Source organism: Conger conger, chromosome 8, assembly GCF_963514075.1.
Source record: "Conger conger chromosome 8, fConCon1.1, whole genome shotgun sequence".
In the NCBI taxonomy this organism is placed as follows: Eukaryota; Metazoa; Chordata; class Actinopteri; order Anguilliformes; family Congridae; genus Conger; species Conger conger.
Window position 1 is genome coordinate 50,147,942 of NC_083767.1, and position 21,440 is coordinate 50,169,381.

Sequence of the window (21,440 nt, forward strand, 5' to 3'; positions counted from 1 at the left end):
CACATTGTTGAATGCACTTAATTGGCCAGCTTTGCTTTTGCTTTTTTTAAATTAATGAAGTTAGTCATGACTTGCATAGTTTCAGTACATGTGCAAAACCACAAAACCAGAGTGTTAAATTAAAGGAGGCTGTTTGTGATTGATTTATCTCAAGACAAAACAACTGAACTACAAACATACTGGATGATCCCGTGACCCTATTCTAGTGATGGATTTAAATATAAATATAAAACAAATGAAATGAGCAACAGGGTAACTTTTTCACTAATCTTTAAAGAATACATTTTTCTTATGATTGGCTTCTCTGTACCACCCATGATGAATGGGGTGACATTATTCAATCATTCAGGTATCAAAGGGTGATAATTAGCCAGCCTGTCATATCTCTGCTAATTTGTCATCTGTGTGATGTGTGCAAACAAAACAACAACTGAAAGAATGGTGGATGTTTAAACAACAGTAAAGTTAATCATTGCAAAATGATATGAAATAGATGCTCAATGTCCTCTTATACATCTCACTGAACAGACTGCCAGCTGACTTTTTAAATTTGTTTTATATAAATCAGAAGCATGCTATGGGACCTGTCTGTCCTATGCAGGATATAGGAATGTGGATTCTTGTCAAAATACTTGTATCATTCCCTTGTGAATAAAGTCAATGAAATAAGGCCAGCAATTTTCCTAATTTTGAATTAGAATTTATTTTGCAATAAAGTAAACATAATCATGTAGACAAGAAGATCATTGTAGAGAAATAGCTTAAATTGATTTTTTTAAAATATTTGATTTAAAATGGTTGACTACTAATGTAATTACGACTGCAGTCTAAGATAACAGTCAAAGTAAAATCAGCTCAAAGACTCTGAAATGAGTAAAAGGGTGAGAGGGACACTAGTGACAGACTTTGCACTCGCAGTCGATGATGTGTTTGTATTTAAACGTGTTAGTGGATCCCCCATCACACGTCACGGCTATGCTCTTCTCTTGGAACGTCTTCTCCTGGCAGCACTGGCATTCTTTCTCCATTCTCAATTTGGCATTTATCCATCTAAAATTACAGACAGATAAAGGAACGAAGATGGCAAATATATTTCAATTCCTTGGAGTGTGACTGATAGCTCACTTCTGGTCGTTTCCATGAAGGACATGAAAACCATTGGCAGCTTTCCCACATTGACTATAAAAACGGTAATGCTTTACCCATGACAGGTGCTCATTGTTACAGCAGGTAGGCATATATGAAGCAATATTCCTTGACAAAGGCTTCCTCTAAAAAGCAAATTAACTAAAAGAATGCAGCACCAAGGAAGAAAAACCAGGGCACTCAGACCCTGGATTAAAAAAATGAAGAAAGAAAAAGCTTTTATTTGGATGGGCAAGGCTGAGACAAAAAAGAACAACGCTTCATCAGGGTCAAGACAAGCCTTGCTCTTTCCCGTCCTAATGAAAGCTTTTTATGCATTTTTTTCACCCGAAGACCCGGAGTGGCGTAGTTTTTCTTCCTCGGTGCTTCAGTTATTTGACATGTGTGAAGCAATATTTTGAGGAATATTGCTTCATGCATGACAACCATTGTCGCCTTCTCCATAACAAGAACTGTAATGCTGATATGGTGTACATAATCCAGGTGAATATAGTGGCATAATGCATATGCACAGACCCATGACTGATCTTACCGAGAATTAGATCTGCACTGGCCTTCACACACAGGCAACTGGACCTCCTTTGTGCAGTCATTGATCGTTACATTCACTCTGGACATCCTCGGACTGCAGGACTGTTTGCCTGTTAACAGAAATTAAACAAGAAAGTTGCATCACACTGGTTTTAGTTCATTATTGGTGAGTTCATTAAAGCCAATGTTTCACGCCAATTATAGGTCACTGTCTACACCTAGAAATTAAATTACAGAAACTATGAAAGCATAAGATACTGTACTGAAACTTACAACATACATTCTAAAATGCCGCTGTTCTAACCAATCTAATCTTCAATCTGGTTGTTTGTGGTCATATGCAACAGTGATTAAAGAATCACAAAATGAAAAGTACAGCTTACATGTGTAGCAGCCTTTGTGCTTATCACAAACTCTGGGCTCCTAAAAAACAGGAATGAAAAGAACCACAAATTAATAAATCTAATATTTTCCAAGGAATACTGTATATATTGCAGAATTAAGAGGCATTGTTGCTAATGATGCTAGAAATGTTAAAAGGGAGAGGACAAATAGAAAGACATGCACATAATGACAGATGAGACATGATGACAGGTCATTCAGGGCAGAGAGAAACATGTGGAGGTAGAGAGGGAGATGCATGTAGATGTAGGTACCTTAGAACAGAGATAATCTTGTGGAGAGAGATAGAAATAGAATAGAATAGACAATAGAAACCTCCGGGCACAGAGAAAGGTATGTAAAAAGAGAGACAGCTACCTCAAGGCATTCTTCTCCAGCACAAACATTGTCCTCTATTTTAATCCCATTTATCTCACAGCTGTACGATACACAGGGCTGCAAGGAGTCACTCCATTTCTCTCCAATCTGCAACAGATGAATTATTTATACTTTCTACTTGCCACAACAATGCCATGAACACACACACTTACACACGCATACATATACTCAATGACCACTACTGTACACCAGCTTGTTAACACAAATATTCAATCAGCCAATCATGCGGCAGCAACTAAAAGCATGCAGACATGGTCAAGAGGTTCAGCTGTATTTCAGACCAAATGTCAGAATGGGGAAGAAATGGAATCTAAGTGACTTTAACCGTGGAATCATTGTTGGTGCCAAACAGGGTAGTTTGAGTATCTCAGAAACTGCTGATCTCCTGCGATTTACATGCACAAGTCTCTAGAGTTTGCAGAATGGTACAAAAAAACATCCAGTGAACAGCAGGTCTATGGACAAAAACACCATTAATCAGAGAGGTCAGAGGAGAAGGGCCAGACTGGTCAAAGCTTACAGGAAAGTGACAATAATGCAAATAACACACATTACAACAGTGGTATGCAGAAGAGCATCTCTGAACACACAACGTGTCAAACCTCTAAGTCAGTGGTCTCCAACCCTGGTCCTGGAGAGCTACTGGGTCTGCTGGTTTTCATTCTTACCCTGCAATTAACTATAATCAACTGCTCTAATTTAATTAATTAACTCACCTCACCTGGTTACCTGGGTCTCAACAGGTGCTGATTGTAAGGTGAAAACAAAAACCAGCAGACCCAGTAGCTCTCCAGGACCAGGGTTGGAGACCCCTGCTCTAAGTGGATAGGCTACCGCAGCAAGTCTAATAAATACCTAATAAATAAAGTGCTCACTGAGTATACACACACACACCTATTACATTGCCCACACATGACTTTTACGCAGTAATAATTATACTAAGCCAAATAAAAAATCATGTACTTTTAACTGGGCATTACTTCTAGAAATTCCCAAATATTGTATCAGTCACCTTATAAATATGTCCCTTGTACTCGCAGGTCTTCTCAACTGAAAAGAAATAAGAGTGATATTGCAGTGTGAAATATGTATACGCAATAGTGTTATTCAAAACATATTGACCGAAATTAGCAGGAACTCTTTTCATTACCGCAGGTAGCCATGTCGCAGCAGCTCGACGTGTTGAATCTGATCAGCGTCTCATTAGCCCGGCAGATGGGTGGAGTTCTGTCCTTGGGTTCACATTTCTGTGTCCTGGTTATGTTGTCACATGTGCAAATGTGGCAGTTGACCTCCCATATTTCACCAGGCTGGGGGATATCACACATCACAGCATGTTCAAATAAGCTCTCCTTTACTCAGCATCAAGGAAAAACAGGAGGACCAAATCTGACCATCGTGAGATTAAGACTAACTGTAATTTCTTACCTCTTTAGGCTCTCCCTGTGGTCCCTTACAGTCTGAAAATCAAAAGACGGATCCTCAATGAAAGGATATTAGCACTCTGTGATGGAGTACATTTATGTACACTATGTTTAAATTAGCCTGACTACAACACATATTGCTTAAGATTAGAGCCTATGGACAACTTAACTTTTAATGAAAAGTTTGGTAATGTGGTCTTCTGGCCTAGAACCCCAAGTTAAAATAGTATTTCCTATGGATTGAAATACTTTTCAGCATTTGACCAAGCTTTTCAAACAAATTAAATAATTCCGAAAGTGTAACCCTCGACTATCAGCTTCTCCTAGCAGGCTGAAATGCACCAGGCAAGATGAATATTCATTCATTCATTCATTCATTATCCTACCCCGCTTATCCTGAACAGGGTCGCAGGGGGGCTGGAGCCTATCCCAGCATACATTGGGCGAAAGGTAGGAATACACCCTGGACAGGTCGCTAGTCCATCACAGGGCACACACACCATTCACTCACACACTCATACCTATGGGCAATTTAGACTCTCCAATCAGCCTAACCTGCATGTCTTTGGACTGTGGGGGGAAACCAGAGTACCCGGAGGAAACCCACGCAAATACGGGGAGAACATGCAAACTCCGCACAGAGAGGCCCCTGCCGATGGGGATTTGAACCCAGGACCTCCTTGCTGTGAGGCGGCAGTGCTACCCACTGCACCATCCGTGCCGCCCAGAGCACAGAAAAGTATTTTAATCTAACACAAATACCATCTCAACCCAGGTCTGCTCAGAATTTCATATTTGGTCATTTTCACAAAGTTATCTTATTATACAGCAAAACTAAATCTTGAGCACACTGAATCATCATTCACCAGTGCATTCTGAGACGCAGGTGTGTTCATATAGTCCAGCACGGTGTTTGTTGTCAGGACAGAAGCATCCAGCTGTTGTTACTTCCTTGATTTCTTTACGAATGCGCCTTTGAGGAATGAAAATAAGGCAGATTCAGCAACTCTCAAGAATAAAAAAAGGCTGTAGGATTTTATCGTTTGGAAACATGATGATTTCCTTCATCACACAAATAACCATATACATCTCACCCTCCTTCACAGATGCTGGTGGAGTTTGATGGACATTGCTTGTAAATCATCCCTTCTGGACATGTGATTTCTGAAATTAGAAGAAAGGGGGAGGGATGTAGTGGCAGGACCAGAAGAATGTCTAGTTTCCTGTGGTTGTTGGCTTTCCTTTTAGCTATTTCTGAAGCAATATTACAACACTGCAAATATGCATATTCTGCACTTGAACGCAAGCTAGCTAAATTAATTTTTCACTGAACAGAAACTTGGTATGTGGTTTGTAACAGTTTTGTACATGATACAAAACACACTGATCAAATCTCATTTATGATAAGATATTGCCTCAACTCTCAGTTTGTTCTGTCTGTTTTTAGTGTTATTATTGTTCATTCTTGTTATAAATATCTGGTTATTCGCAGTTCAGTTATTACATTCGTGATCCGCTGTTATATCTGTCTGAATGTTTACAAGCCCGAGTCACTCCCCTGTCTGCGTCCTTCACTATTCGGGTGGTTTCGATAGTTTCCGGGGTTTTCAACATTTCTTCCAGACTCGCATTCATTACTTGCGGCTTCTCTCGATAGTTAAATGTTGTAAAGCACTATTCTTACTAACTACTACTAATCTAGATGTTGCACTGTACTAATCGGATTAATACACTTACTGTCTAACTAACAGTCACTTTAATTGGGTAATTTAGATTTATCACATAAGTAACTCACTAACGCAATCTCGTTTTCCACACTGTTCTATAACTCCGCCTTCCTATACTATCCCTGACTACTTGCTCAGTTTCAGCGAAGTGTTCTCACTTGTCTCTTACTATCACTACGTCTTCAATCTATGCAAATGTCTACTCCCTAATCCGGAGCCGTATGTTTTACATGTGTGTTATCGTACATTCAGTCCGCATTTTCGTCTCCCCCCCGTTATTGTATTATTACCCTATTATGTTTCCCACCTGTTGTCTATTTGTTTAACCCACCTTTCTCGACACCCCTTTGAGTTGTTTTCGAGTTTGCCTTGCCCTCTGGTTTTGTTTGCCCATCTGTTTTCTTTGTTTAGATTATTTTCTTGGTTTTTCGACTTCAATTTTTCCCTTAGCCCTTTTGTACCTTCTACCTCTGATCACCTGGATTTTGACCTTTTGCTTGTTTATTCAACCATTCTTTTTGCTTTCTGTTTTTGGCACTGTCTTTGGATCTCTTGGCTTTGAACTTGGACTATTAAACAACGTTTTTTGGATTATCCCTTGGTCTGCATCTGGGTCCTCAGTGTCATACATAAAAGAAGCAACATACATACAATATACATATCATGAGTCTTCACTTATGTATAGGCACTTATAGGCCTAAACCAGGCCAATAATTACCACAGGTTCCATTGGTCAGAGGTCTCCAATCAACACAGAATCCAGCATTCTGGCAATCTTCTGCTGCTTTTTCCAGTGTTGAGCATGACACATTGTCCATTTTTATCATACAGAGATCAGATATGCAGTTCTTCTTCAGCAGAGTCAGGTCCACCTTTTTACTGCATTCGTCAAAGGCTCTGATGCAAAAAAACAAACACTAATATAACAACAATAATTTCAAAATCAGTTTAAAAACACTGTTAATAAAACACTAACACAAAGCAAAGCTACTGATAAGTAAACACACATTATTCAAGCACATTTCAAGCACATGTATTCTATCAAGCAAAGTAATACACTTCAAATTAATTGGACCTTTCTGGAAAACAAAAACACTTGACAGTCCTGAAGGTGAAAAGTCAAAACCTAATAAACTGTTAGTTGATTATAGGTGAACTCACGTATGATTAAGAAGTTCACATATAGGTGAAGGTGGAACACAAGGAGGATTAGGAGTAGGGTTAGGAGTACAGGGCACCGCTTTAATATTACAATGAGGTTTTTTGGCGTCTTCGTATAACCAGTCATGAGCAGTCTCGGCACAACAGCTGTTAGGTTCCACTGTGCCATTTTTGCGAAGACAAGCGGCCCCACCACATGCACCTGCACAACACAGAAGATGAGATTAATACATACACACCAACTTAGGCCTATGAAGCACCATGGTCAAATTCACAAGGAAAACTGCAGAAAATACTGCCTACAGCCAAATGCATTTTTTTTTTCACTTTTTTGTGATATATATACCTATGTATATTTCTTTTATATATATAAAACATCTGAAATTTAAAACACTCAACAGGATGGTTTAAATGTTGCCCAATGTTAAATGTTGTGTTTTCACCTACCACACTGTCCTTGCGTATTTTCATGAAAGTAATTCATTGCCAGATTGACGACCAGTGAGCTCCATGGCGTGAGGGAAACGTATGAACGAATTGCATTGATGTGAACAGAAACCTGCCAATCATTTGTTGTAATTTGGATTCCCTGGTCCTCATATGGTTGTGGGACATTCTTATTGTTGAATTCAGACTGGAGACAGAGACGGACACACGAGGAGCCATTAATATAGTGGCCATAACTGAAGGGGTACCAACTGCCTTCATATAACATGGGAGAAGATATCATGAACAGCCTTGGATAGAGCAATTCATTATAATATCTACTTCCTTAGCAAATCCCCTATCCAGGAAAAAATGCAATTGATGTTCTGCCTCTAATATGGCCCCCACATTCAATGTCAAAGCACCCTCTGGCTATTAACAGTTTCTACATTCCTAAAGTTAACTGACAGTAAACTCACACTGCACATGTAATTCAAGTATAGACCACCGTGGTTCTCCTAAAACGTGGTGTCAGCAGGCTGCTTATTTTCGACACCACGGTCCAGCTTCCATAGAGTGGAGCCGAAGAAAGACCTTTTAAAATGTGGCTTTGGCATACAGCCCACTGGCAGGCACCAACGATTTTCGCTAGAGATCAGTGAAACATGGCCCACTAACTGACTGAACCCTCCCGTGCTCTGGGTGAAGCAAACACCATGCATGTTGCCCTATGGAGCTACTGGCCACAGATCTAAAATCAATAAAATGAAATACAGGTATTTTACCGTGTCTTACCTGGGAAAATCCCTTTTGGAACGACTTACCACAATAATTTGGTTCTCAATTCTGAGGGTCACAATATTTGCGCCATATTTCACTAGGACTGCCTTGACACAGGAGCCATCCTGAATGCAACGGAAGTTGTCCACAATAACAGAGAAATTATATTTTTGCATTTTCTCTTCCACCAGGATATAGGTACAGTCCTTTAGGAAGTCATAGGTTGTTCCATCAAAGGTAATGTAGTGAGGGTCTCCATAGAGCACACATTGACCTGAGAGGATGGGGGAACAAATCTAGGTGATACAGTAGAAATGACCAGGAATGATGCAATACCCAATGCACTGTCCAACACAGCTAATCGGCAAAGTTTGTGCCAGTCGTGGTAGACTGTAGCTATATTACGGCGTAACAAATTAAGCTTCAATTGCATACTATCCCTTCAAAGAAAGGAAAGCATAAGCTATAGCATATTATGAACATTTACAGTATATGTGCTTCTAATTGGGATTGCATTTTCTATGGTATTAGAACATATATATTTGCAAAATACGTGTTTAAAATGAACAGCCTAGTACCGATCACATTAAACAATCATCATTGCCATTTACATTGTCATGTATTTTTGATCAAGCCCATTATTTTTTTTATTATGTTCATATATTTTTTGTATTCATACCATTTATTTAAAGCACCACCACCACACACCCCAACCCACAGCACTTCCCCCAAGACTAGGAACTCACAGTCACACTCCCAGGTCTCACAGCATTCGTCAATTATGACACTCCTCATCTTCCCATTTGGGCAGTTGGGCTTGACTGCTGGTGGACAGCTGACCTTATTTTTGGTAATTGTTTCATTCTCACAAGCATAGTTGAAGCAATTATCAGTCCATGTTTTCCCACAGCTCCAGATGCGTTCCTTCTCATCCCTGCAGAGGCAAACTGTACGAAAACAGCTGACTGGTAAGGAACTTGATTAAAATCCTTTCATGACCCAAAAATGTGCGAACAACCACCTCTGGCTTTGCTTATCATATGTTCTTGCGGTTCTATGACAAATGTTTTAGTACTTTCTTTAATTTCACATACACCAGTCACATATGGATGGTAACTGTCAACCTTAAGGTAGCCTACATTCTACAGGAGTGAAGTGGCTAAATGCACCAGTCTATCAATGTCTTTCTTGGCCTCATTATGACTTCCTTGACTGGTCTCTGGTCCTCATGTTGACAAATGCCAATAAGGCAATCAAAAGTGTAGATACTGTAAGCTTTCTTATGCATGCACTAAGGAACCAATTGAGTACACCTGACTAATCAGAGACAGATGAAAGGCCAACTGTCCAATTACTTTTGGTCTCTTAAAATTGGGGGACTACGTTTAAAAAGTCAATGAGCAACAAGTCAATTTTAGTGACTGTATTTTTACTACCCACCCGATGTTGTTGTTGAAGATCCTGTTGCTATTGTTGTAGGTGCTGATGCAGTCACAGTTGTTGAAGTAATTGTTGGTGTTATTGTTGATCCAATTGTAGTTGGTGTGGGTGTTACTGTGGATGTGGTGATTGATTCACTTCCTGTTACTGAGGGAGTTGTAGAACTGACGACTTGAGGAGCTGTATTCTGTGTTCCAGTTGTAAGACTTCCAGTTTCTACTTTTGATGTTGTTGATTCAGTCGTTGGAGATTCTGTGGCTGTGGTTGGTGATACAACTGTAGTTGTTGGAGATACTGTTGTTGATACAGTTGTAGTTGTTGGAGATACAGTTGTTGATTCAGTTGTAGTTGTTGTTGATGTTGTTGTTGATTCAGGTGTAGTTGTTGGAGATGATGTTGTTGATTCAGTTGTAGTTGTTGGTGATGTTGTTAATTCAGGTGTAGTTGTTGGAGATGATGTTGTTGATTCAGTTGTAGTTGTTGGTGATGTTGTTAATTCAGTTGTAGTTGTTGGAGATAATGTTGTTGATTCAGTTGTAGTTGTTGGTGATGTTGTTAATTCAGTTGTAGTTGTTGGAGATACTGTGGCTGTGGTTGTTGATACAGTTGTAGTTGTTGTTGATGTTGTTGTTGATTCAGGTGTAGTTGTTGGAGATGATGTTGTTGATTCAGTTGTAGTTGTTGGTGATGTTGTTAATTCAGTTGTAGTTGTTGGAGATAATGTTGTTGATTCAGTTGTTGTTGTAGGTGTTACTATTGTTGATTCAGTTGTAGTAGTTGGAGATCCTGTGACTGTTGTTGTTGATACAGTTGTAGTTGTTGTTGATGTTGTTGTTGATTCAGTTGTAGTTGTGGGAGATAATGTTGTTGATTCAGTTGTAGTTGTTGGTGATGTTGTTAATTCAGTTGTAGTTGTTGGAGATAATGTTGTTGATTCAGTTGTAGTTGTTGGTGATGTTGTTAATTCAGTTGTAGTTGTTGGAGATACTGTGGCTGTGGTTGTTGATACAGTTGTAGTTGTTGTTGATGTTGTTGTTGATTCAGGTGTAGTTGTTGGTGATGTTGTTAATTCAGTTGTAGTTGTTGGCGATACTGTGGCGGTTGATTCAGTTGTTGTTGTAGGTGTTACTGTTGTTGATTCAGTTGTAGTAGTTGGAGATCCTGTGACTGTTGTTGTTGATACAGTCGTAGTTGTTTGAGATACTGTTGTTGATTCAGTTGTAGTTGTTGGAGATTCTGTGGCTGTGGTTGTTGGTGCAGTTGTGGTTGTTGGTGCAGTTGTAGTTGTTGGAGATACTGTGGCTGTGGTTGTTGATACAGTTGTAGTTGTTGTTGATGTTGTTGTTGATTCAGGTGTAGTTGTTGGTGATGTTGTTAATTCAGTTGTAGTTGTTGGCGATACTGTGGCTGTGGTGGTTGATTCAGTTGTTGTTGTAGGTGTTACTGTTGTTGATTCAGTTGTAGTAGTTGGAGATCCTGTGACTGTTGTTGTTGATACAGTCGTAGTTGTTTGAGATACTGTTGTTGATTCAGTTGTAGTTGTTGGAGATTCTGTGGCTGTGGTTGTTGGTGCAGTTGTGGTTGTTGGTGCAGTTGTAGTTGTTGGAGATACTGTGGCTGTGGTTGTTGATACAGTTGTAGTTGTTGTTGATGTTGTTGTTGATTCAGGTGTAGTTGTTGGAGATGATGTTGTTGATTCAGTTGTAGTTGTTGGTGATGTTGTTAATTCAGTTGTAGTTGTTGGCGATACTGTGGCTGTGGTGGTTGATTCAGTTGTTGTTGTAGGTGTTACTGTTGTTGATTCAGTTGTAGTAGTTGGAGATCCTGTGACTGTTGTTGTTGATACAGTCGTAGTTGTTTGAGATACTGTTGTTGATTCAGTTGTAGTTGTTGGAGATTCTGTGGCTGTGGTTGTTGGTGCAGTTGTGGTTGTTGGTGCAGTTGTAGTTGTTGGAGATACTGTGGCTGTGGTTGTTGATACAGTTGTAGTTGTTGTTGATGTTGTTGTTGATTCAGGTGTAGTTGTTGGAGATGATGTTGTTGATTCAGTTGTAGTTGTTGGTGATGTTGTTAATTCAGTTGTAGTTGTTGGCGATACTGTGGCTGTGGTGGTTGATTCAGTTGTTGTTGTAGGTGTTACTGTTGTTGATTCAGTTGTAGTAGTTGGAGATCCTGTGACTGTTGTTGTTGATACAGTTGTAGTTGTTGTTGATGTTGTTGTTGATTCAGTTGTAGTTGTGGGAGATAATGTTGTTGATTCAGTTGTAGTTGTTGGTGATGTTGTTAATTCAGTTGTAGTTGTTGGAGATAATGTTGTTGATTCAGTTGTAGTTGTTGGTGATGTTGTTAATTCAGTTGTAGTTGTTGGAGATACTGTGGCTGTGGTTGTTGATACAGTTGTAGTTGTTGTTGATGTTGTTGTTGATTCAGGTGTAGTTGTTGGTGATGTTGTTAATTCAGTTGTAGTTGTTGGCGATACTGTGGCGGTTGATTCAGTTGTTGTTGTAGGTGTTACTGTTGTTGATTCAGTTGTAGTAGTTGGAGATCCTGTGACTGTTGTTGTTGATACAGTTATAGTTGTTGTTGATGTTGTTGTTGATTCAGTTGTAGTTGTTGGAGATAATGTTGTTGATTCAGTTGTAGTTGTTGGTGATGTTGTTAATTCAGTTGTAGTTGTTGGCGATACTGTGGCTGTGGTTGTTGATACAGTTGTAGTTGTTGTTGATGTTGTTGTTGATTCAGGTGTAGTTGTTGGAGATGTTGTTGTTGATTCAGTTGTAGTTGTTGGCGATACTGTGGCTGTGGTTGTTGATAAAGTTGTAGTTGTTGTTGATGTTGTTGTTGATTCAGTTGTAGTTGTGGGAGATAATGTTGTTGATTCAGTTGTAGTTGTTGGTGATGTTGTTAATTCAGTTGTAGTTGTTGGAGATAATGTTGTTGATTCAGTTGTAGTTGTTGGTGATGTTGTTAATTCAATTGTAGTTGTTGGAGATACTGTGGCTGTGGTTGTTGATACAGTTGTAGTTGTTGTTGATGTTGTTGTTGATTCAGGTGTAGTTGTTGGAGATGATGTTGTTGATTCAGTTGTAGTTGTTGGTGATGTTGTTAATTCAGTTGTAGTTGTTGGAGATAATGTTGTTGATTCAGTTGTAGTTGTTGGTGATGTTGTTAATTCAGTTGTAGTTGTTGGTGATACTGTGGCTGTGGTTGTTGATACAGTTGTAGTTGTTGTTGATGTTGTTGTTGATTCAGGTGTAGTTGTTGGAGATGATGTTGTTGATTCAGTTGTAGTTGTTGGTGATGTTGTTAATTCAGTTGTAGTTGTTGGAGATAATGTTGTTGATTCAGTTGTAGTTGTTGGTGATGTTGTTGTTGATTCAGTTGTAGTTGTGGGAGATAATGTTGTTGATTCAGTTGTAGTTGTTGGTGATGTTGTTAATTCAGTTGTAGTTGTTGGCGATACTGTGGCTGTGGTTGTTGATACAGTTGTAGTTGTTGTTGATGTTGTTGTTGATTCAGGTGTAGTTGTTGGAGATGTTGTTGTTGATTCAGTTGTAGTTGTTGGCGATACTGTGGCTGTGGTTGTTGATAAAGTTGTAGTTGTTGTTGATGTTGTTGTTGATTCAGTTGTAGTTGTTGGTGATGTTGTTAATTCAGTTGTAGTTGTTGGAGATAATGTTGTTGATTCAGTTGTAGTTGTTGGTGATGTTGTTAATTCAGTTGTAGTTGTTGGTGATACTGTGGCTGTGGTTGTTGATACAGTTGTAGTTGTTGTTGATGTTGTTGTTGATTCAGGTGTAGTTGTTGGAGATGATGTTGTTGATTCAGTTGTAGTTGTTGGTGATGTTGTTAATTCAGTTGTAGTTGTTGGAGATAATGTTGTTGATTCAGTTGTAGTTGTTGGTGATGTTGTTAATTCAGTTGTAGTTGTTGGTGATACTGTGGCTGTGGTTGTTGATACAGTTGTAGTTGTTGTTGATGTTGTTGTTGATTCAGTTGTAGTTGTTGGTGATGTTGTTAATTCAGTTGTAGTTGTTGGAGATACTGTTGTAGATTCAGTTGTAGTTGTTGGTGATGTTGTTAATTCAGTTGTAGTTGTTGGCGATACTGTGGCTGTGGTTGTTGATACAGTTGTAGTTGTTGTTGATGTTGTTGTTGATTCAGGTGTAGTTGTTAGAGATGATGTTGTTGATTCAGTTGTAGTTATTGGTGATGTTGTTAATTCAGTTGTAGTTGTTGGCGATACTGTGGCTGTGGTTGTTGATTCAGTTGTAGTTGTTGTTGATGTTGTTGTTGATTCAGGTGTAGTTGTTGGAGATGATGTTGTTGATTCAGTTGTAGTTGTTGGTGATGTTGTTAATTCAGTTGTAGTTGTTGGCGATACTGTGGCTGTGGTTGTTGATACAGTTGTAGTTGTTGTTGATGTTGTTGTTGATTCAGGTGTAGTTGTTGGAGATGATGTTGTTGATTCAGTTGTAGTTGTTGGTGATGTTGTTAATTCAGTTGTAGTTGTTGGAGATAATGTTGTTGATTCAGTTGTAGTTGTTGGTGATGTTGTTGATTCAGTTGTAGTTGTTGGCGATACTGTGGCTGTGGTTGTTGATACAGTTGTAGTTGTTGTTGATGTTGTTGTTGATTCAGTTGTAGTTGTGGGAGATAATGTTGTTGATTCAGTTGTAGTTGTTGGTGATGTTGTTAATTCAGTTGTAGTTGTTGGAGATACTGTTGTAGATTCAGTTGTAGTTGTTGGTGATGTTGTTAATTCAGTTGTAGTTGTTGGTGATACTGTGGCTGTAGTTGTTGGAGATGCTGCTGTTGTAGTTATGGGTTCAGGTGTAGTACAGGATTTGGAACATTTCTTTGTGTTTTCATCAAAGTAAGGAAAATCTTCTGGACATTCTGGATAACAGCCTGTATAAAGATAGAATTCTCAGATATGACTGGAGAGCTGTACTCAGTCATTTACATTTCAATCTATTCATAGATATCTGAATGATAACTAAGAATAATCACTTTTATATAAGTAGTTACCTTCCAGTTTTCTTGACACATTGCTTTTACTACAGGTCTTGATGTCCTGTGTCCCGCATGGCTTGTAGTGCCAAGTGGCATCTGAGCTCTGTGGATTCTGTTCATTGTAGTAATCACAGTACACCGCTGAAAGTATACAGGAACGCAAATTCTGGAAAAATAGTCTCTGTGCACAGCAGTAACAATATATATATATATATATATATATATATATATATATATATATATATATATTTATATTTATATATATATATATATATATATTTTAATATGCATGTGGCTGTCAATATGTAATAAATGTACGTCTGTTTGTAGATTAATATACTACAGAAAAATTGGGATTCATTCAAAATGTTCTCTACGAAACAATGGCAGTCCCTCCCAGGACTCAAATCTTCAGGGTATTAACACACAATCTAACTAGATATTACTCATTTAAGACCATCACTGAACTATCACTGTCAAGCCCAGAACATCAATCATCACACAATCTGCTATGGAACCCAATGAAAATAAATACACCTTGGTGGCCAAAAAGTGGCTAAGAAGAACAGAAGAAGTTCACAGATAGATTAGATAGATAGATCATTGCATTTATATTGCGCTTTTCTAGATGTCCAATTTGCGAGAATGCTCACCACACATCAGCTAAGGTGGAGAGAGAGAACAGTGTATTTTCAATACGTACGACAGCGTTCGGGAGTCCGCCACTTCACGCTGATGCCCTCCTCACAGCACGCTTCTGCAAATGCTGCCACGGCTGTGCAGAAACCATGGGATCCAACACTGCAGGAGCAGGCCTCCTTCACACACGCTTCATAGTACGGCACGTAATCCACCTGCATCACAGACAAGAACATGAGGAACAAGAATGTGACATCATGGGGATCTTCTGTGAATGGAAAAAAATGTATGTAGTGGCAGTAAATTCAGAGCACTGTTTCATTGAAAGCAGTAGAATGGTATTTCTAATTTAACATCGTATTCACAATGCTTCAAATAGAGACCACTGGATCAAGCCTGTCAAAATTTTACTTCATACAAATCAGATAGATAATACCAATAAACTACACACTGCATTAATGCACTCGTGTTCAACTATTTGAACTTCCAACTTAGGAATAGCAGAACACTCATTTGAAGGGTCACACTGGTTATGCATGGTGCCAGAGAAAGGCATAGGACAAATTGTCTTTCTTGGGTTCATGAGTCCTTGACAATTCATATTTGGATATTCTGATGTATCCAAGTTCTACTGTATGTGTATTGTGTATCCAATGGACACTCCAGGGCGTATTTTCATGACAACGTAAGTGCAAATACATAAGGGTGCAAGTGGAAAAGCTAGGTTCGCCTGATGAATAAACAAATAAATTATTTAGTCTTTAAAATTAATTTTAATTAATTAATTTTCTGTCTTGCCTTGATATCACAAGTAATGATTTTTATATGTATGGCTCTTTGGCCGTAACAAAAGGAGCACATGGTTTTGGCACTGGCACTGAAAAAAATGGGGTGATCATGAAACCAAACCACCATCACACCCACAGTTAATGTATTCCCAAATTCACCAGCACCTTGAGTTCATTCATTCATTCATTCATTATCCAAACCAGCGTATCCTGAATAGGGTTGCAGGGGGGCTGGGGCCTATCCCAGCATACATTGGGTGAAAGGCAGGAATACACCCTGGACAGGTCGCCAGTCCATCGCAGGGCGCGCACACCATTCACTCACACACTCATACCTACGGGCAATTTAGACTCTTCAATCAGCCTAACCTGCATGTCTTTGGACTGTGGGGGGAAACCGGAGTACCCGGAGGAAACCCACGCAAACACGGGGAGAACATGCAAACTCCGCACAGAGAGGCCCGGGCCGACGGGGATTCGAACCCAGGACCTCCTTGCTGTGAGGCGGCAGTGCTACCCACTGCACCATCCGTGCCACCACGCACCTTGAGTTGTATTTGATAATTCTGCTGTAAAGATCTGGCAAAGAATTTAAGGATTTATCATGATTATAATTTTATCTTATCAGGTTTGACTGTTCAGAAGAATGTTTGCAGGTATGACTATGGGTCTTCTACGCTCCCTGTACTGTACCTTTTGGTGACAGGCCTTGAAGATGTCGCTGGAGATAATCAGGCAGCGTCGCTCAGCCCAATTAGTGCAGTAGGAGAAGTGGTCACAGGAAAACTGCACTTCAACCACATCCGAGCATTGTGGGACGGGCATCTTCCAGCTGTTTCCAGATGTTATGGCATCTGCCTTCTCCATTGACCCCCGTATCTGCAAATCATCCTCCTCATTGTTGTTGAAGTTCCCACAGAGGCCACAAACCTTGTTCTGGAAATCAAAGCAAGATAAGCATGATGAGCACCTGCTGGGTCCCTACTGCATCTGCCATACACTGCAACTCAATATCTAATTCAGGTAAGCTTGGTTGAAATAAACTATACTGTACGATACAGTATGCAGCTATTGTCAGGATACCCATTTTTTCAATAAATGTAAAATAGATCCCTTCTGAATACCAACAGAACAATGATAACTGCAGAGTACCTTATGTGTTATTTATCCATTATTCATTCAAATGGGTCCTGATGAGATTAATGTCTCTTTTTCACTGGAACCCTGGCCCATCATCATTTTTTTGAATGGTCATGGATCGTATCTACTCCAATCTAAATAAAAGTCTCACCTTCCACCTTCCTCCAAGGTTGATGATAAGTCTGGTGTGCTTGTCCCATATAAGGGTGATCTCCAGACTGGGAACAGAGATCACGAAGTACAGGCCGATGGTTTGAACTGAGTATAGAGGCTCTGTGTCATTGCCCATCTGTTCCACTTCTAAATCCTGTAACTTCAGTGTGTTTTTACCCTGTTCAGATCAAAGGAAATCATCACTCAAGAGATCATGAAAATGTTAAAAGGATAATCTAATAATTTGTTATAATAATACTTCCTTGCATTTATATAGCCCTTTTCTCATAGTCAAAACACATTACCGTGATGAGGACGAACCCCCCCTCCAACCGCAACCAATGTGTAACACCCAACTGGGTGATGCAACTCCAGCCATTTTGCACCAGAATTCTCACCACACCTCAGCTCAGGTGGTGAGGGGCTGATTTTTTTCTGTTAAATCAGCAGATGATTAGGTGGCAGTTTGAGAGCCAGGTCACTGGGGAACCTCATGGCATCTCCCCGACTGCACTGGGGCATTACAGTTTATTTGACGAGAGGGAAGATCAGCCATACTGGCCCAACAACACCACTTGTAGCAGCGACAGGAGGTCTCCCATCCAAGTACTAACCAAGCCCACACCTACTTAGATTCAACCATTTAGCAGGATCAGGGTGCATGGTGGTATGGCTGCTGGGATGATGCGCAGGAGGATCCATTTAGAACAGGTGACGGTGGCGTACCTGCAGTTCCAAAATGATGCGGCGGGAGCATGTCAGCTTCTCCTCACAGCAGGGGACACTCTCTGTTCTGATGGAGAAGGTCTGGTGCCCACTGCCACAGTCATCCTGGAACAAAGTTTAACAGGAATGAATCAAGCATAGAACCAGCAAAAGCAACTGCTGGCTGGTTCATTATTGTCTATTGTCTACAGTCAGTTAAGTTCCGACAGAACTGCTTGCAGGTACTGATTTCAAGGCTGAAGGAAAGCACAGCAGGAATGTTAAAAACATAGTCTAAAAATGGTGCAAACTACAATTGTGTAGGCTCTACTCTTTGTCAAAATATTACAAGGAGCCAAAATTCCTTCATGTTCAAGGAATTTAACAGCGGTAGCTTGGTTAATGTGACTCCTAAACCACTGCATGATAAATATCACAATTCCAATGGCCACAGCAGGTAACTGCCCTGATAGATCAATGGATAAATAGAAAGATAAATTATACTCACCTCTACTAGAGTGTACTCACAGTTCCCATCAAAGCGGTACCACTTTGAGTCAAACGTCTGATAATGCCCATTCCCAAACACCTGACACTCCCCAGGACAGTCCTTTTCCACACAGTCCCAATGTCCCCCCTTACAGGTGCTGAAATCCAACAGACAAACAGCTACGTATAGCATCCTAATCAGACAATATTTATGTTATTAGAATTTGTAAATAGCCCAGACTGATGGAAGGATTTAAAACTCTGGGCCAGCAAACGTTCAAAATCTCATTGATACCAGTGTGCCAGCATGACAAAAGCTGCAGAAAACCCACAAGAGTCTGCCTGGTGGGCTATTGGTCTCCTACTTGCAGTTAGTATAGATTTCAGTAAACAAATTTTGTGCCATTATGCCTGGGGAGTCTTTTAATCTGTGGCTCCCTGTTGACCTTTCTCCGAAGATTATTAGACCTTGCTAATGAGATATTTTCTTCTGTTATTGGCGTCATCATTTTCCTTTATCAAGCCACATCAACGGACTGCTGGGACACTTACCATTCCTGACAGCTGGATGTAACAGTCTGCCCAGATTTATATACCACACCACTGAACAGACAGGTGCAGTCTTTAGGTGCCACACAATCCCCATTATGGTCTTCATATTGGCCCTCTGGGCAATAACAGCCACTTTCACAGCTTTCACTCGTGATCTAAGAGAGGAGGAAGACAAGTTATTGATTAGACAGAGACAAACCTGTCCATCACAGGAGCTCCACAAAATAAATGTATCTTTAATGAAATTTTCCTGAAAATATAATTTTTATCTGGTTACAAGGACAATCCAGATTATATTTGACCATTATTTTAAAGAAATGCTGAGAATAAAACACAAATATGTATGTGTGTCACACGCCGTGTGGCTCCCCTGGGAGGCAGATGCAGCACTTCTGGGATTTCCATCGTTGTGTGCCGCATGGAGGGAGAGAGAGAGCCAATGCCAACACAAAATCCATCCATCCATCCATTATCTTAACCCGCTTATCCTGAACAGGGTCGCAGGGGGGCTGGAGCCTATCCCAGCATACATTGGGCGAAAGGCAGGAATACACCCTGGACAGGTCGCCAGTCCATCACACACCATTCACTCACACTCATACCTATGGGCAATTTAGACTCTCCAATCAGCCTAACCAGCATGTCTTTGGACTGTGGGAGGAAACCGGAGTACCCGGAGGAAACCCACACAGACATGGGGAGAATATGCAAACTCCGCACAGAGAGGCCCCAGGACTCGAACCCAGGACCTCCTTGCTGTGAGGCCCAACACAAAATGAATAATAAAAACTATTTGCCCTTTCTCCTCACGGCTTTTGGGCAAAAATAATCAACTAACATAATAAACAACAATGAGAAAGACAAAAGAAAGTTTTGTCTGCTTTCCAGCTCGCCGCTCAGAACTGGCCACTTTTCAGCCGGCCAGCAGCATCTTACTCTTTTGGCACAGTTTCGGCCCCATACAGTGGAAACGGGCACACTTTAAGCACCTGGGCTGATTAGTTAGACTCAAACCAGGTGTGTGTGCCCTCTCCACCATTTGGTGGGGCTGAGAATCTGCTTCTTGAATAGACACAGTCTGCTCAGAATTAAACAAAAATATGTAAAGGAAGTTAAAGGAACTCAAGCACAAATAATAAAATTACTAAAATATGCAATAATCGGAAAAATAATATTTTTGTTAACTTACGTCTGACAAGGAGTCACATTTTCTCATAACTTGATTCATTGATGAATTATAGCACTCTACATATGTCTTTCCATCTGTGCAGTCTGAAATGCATGGAACACATTAGTACATTTAGATGTACCTTGATAACAGAAATACTAAAATTTTCATATGTAACAATGTCAGTGTAATGGTTATTGTGAAGCATCAGCCAATCCACATAGCCCACAAATCATAGAGTTATATGATACTTAATTGGAACTGAATTTACCAGGTTGTTTGGGACAGTCAAGTATTCCATCTTTACAATTGCTGAAATGGAAAAAATATTTGAAAAAATACTTTTACATCTCTCTTAGAAATTTTAGGTCTGTAAAAGTCAACATAGTGTGTGGGGTCCCTCAGGGCTCAATTCTAGGGCCCCTGCTTTTGAACCTTTCTCTTGGCTTGGTTATACGGAAGCACAATATCTGCTACCATAGCTATGCTGATGACTCACAGCTGTACATTTCCTTCTCACCTGAGAATCTGAGCGCTATTAGCACAGTGATTAATTGCATAGAGGAGATACATGAACAGTTATTAGCAGAGACTTTTATAACCCAACTCAGTCATTCGTAAGATTCCTGTAATCTTAAAAATAATTACTACAAGTTCATTGTAAGTACAAATCAGGTTTATCACTCATTCTTAGTCTGCATCAGCATGAACTCACCATTTTCTTTTTCCAATAAAATGAGACCCTGGCTGTACAGTTTTCCCCTGGTATTGACAGTGACATTCTGACTGACTGGTACATGTGCCATCACTGTTCAGGAGAGAACCTCCTGGGCAGACACATCCTTCAACAGGGGCATCATCTACATCGCAGGTAGGGTCAGAGCCCGCTAGTGAATGGCAGGTGGAGTTGCAGGACCGTGCATCGTAAGAAAACTTCTGTCCATTGGGACAAGATTCCGCTAAAATTCAGAAGGGTGATAGATTAATTAAGTGGCAAGGTACAGTTTGGCGACTTCTTTAAATTCAAATCTGCTTTGGCTGGGAAATTTTATTTTTCATCTGATAGACTCACGGCACGATGTGGCATTCCTCCAGTTCCCCACATCAATGCCATGATTTGAACAGGCTTTGGCATAGTTGCCAAGGGCAACACACAAACATTCCTTCTTGCCCCCACAGCTGCAGACTATCTTCTCACAAGCCTGTAAACAATTGGAAACAAGGTGCAAATATGTTTACGTATTTGTGCCCGGGAGACATTATAATTGTGTCAGTTACATGGCTGGATCGTGTTTGTACTCAGGTCAGGTTGCTTCCTTCCTCTGAAGTCTGAATGTCCAACCACCCCCTTGATAGTAATCAGAACTTTATCTTT

The 21,440-nt window shown here is 40.1% G+C and overlaps 1 protein-coding gene across 1 annotated transcript; it reads right to left on the reverse strand.

The window, feature by feature from the left end:
- Positions 1–678: 678 nt before the first annotated feature.
- LOC133134768 (mucin-2-like) lies at positions 679–20,128 on the reverse strand. The gene is made up of 23 exons (XM_061251148.1): positions 20,087–20,128; positions 18,898–19,052; positions 18,365–18,503; positions 17,878–17,982; positions 17,150–17,329; positions 16,552–16,794; positions 15,135–15,285; positions 14,447–14,572; positions 9,416–14,326; positions 8,722–8,922; positions 8,020–8,249; positions 7,217–7,403; positions 6,770–6,971; positions 6,327–6,505; positions 4,976–5,045; positions 4,748–4,854; positions 3,886–3,917; positions 3,608–3,767; positions 3,470–3,507; positions 2,437–2,544; positions 2,061–2,100; positions 1,679–1,787; positions 679–1,050 (listed from the first exon to the last, which is right to left on the reverse strand). Exons 1-23 carry the CDS (start codon positions 20,123–20,125, stop codon positions 894–896), a joined length of 7,869 nt encoding a protein of 2,622 aa, XP_061107132.1. The 5' UTR covers positions 20,126–20,128; the 3' UTR covers positions 679–893.
- Between the last annotated feature and the right edge of the window lie 1,312 nt (positions 20,129–21,440).

Bases quoted from the DNA above. Each gene is read 5' to 3' on its own strand.
- LOC133134768 (XM_061251148.1), bottom strand. From the start codon at position 20,125: ATGAATCAAGTTATGAGAAAATGTGACTCCTTGTCAGAC. The intron at 4,855-4,975 runs GTGAGATGTATA...CATTCCTCAAAG, and splicing joins ACCAGCATCTGTGAAGGAGG to GCGCATTCGTAAAGAAATCA. The intron at 1,788-2,060 runs GTAAGCTGTACT...TTCTGTTAACAG, and splicing joins GCACAAAGGCTGCTACACAT to GCAAACAGTCCTGCAGTCCG.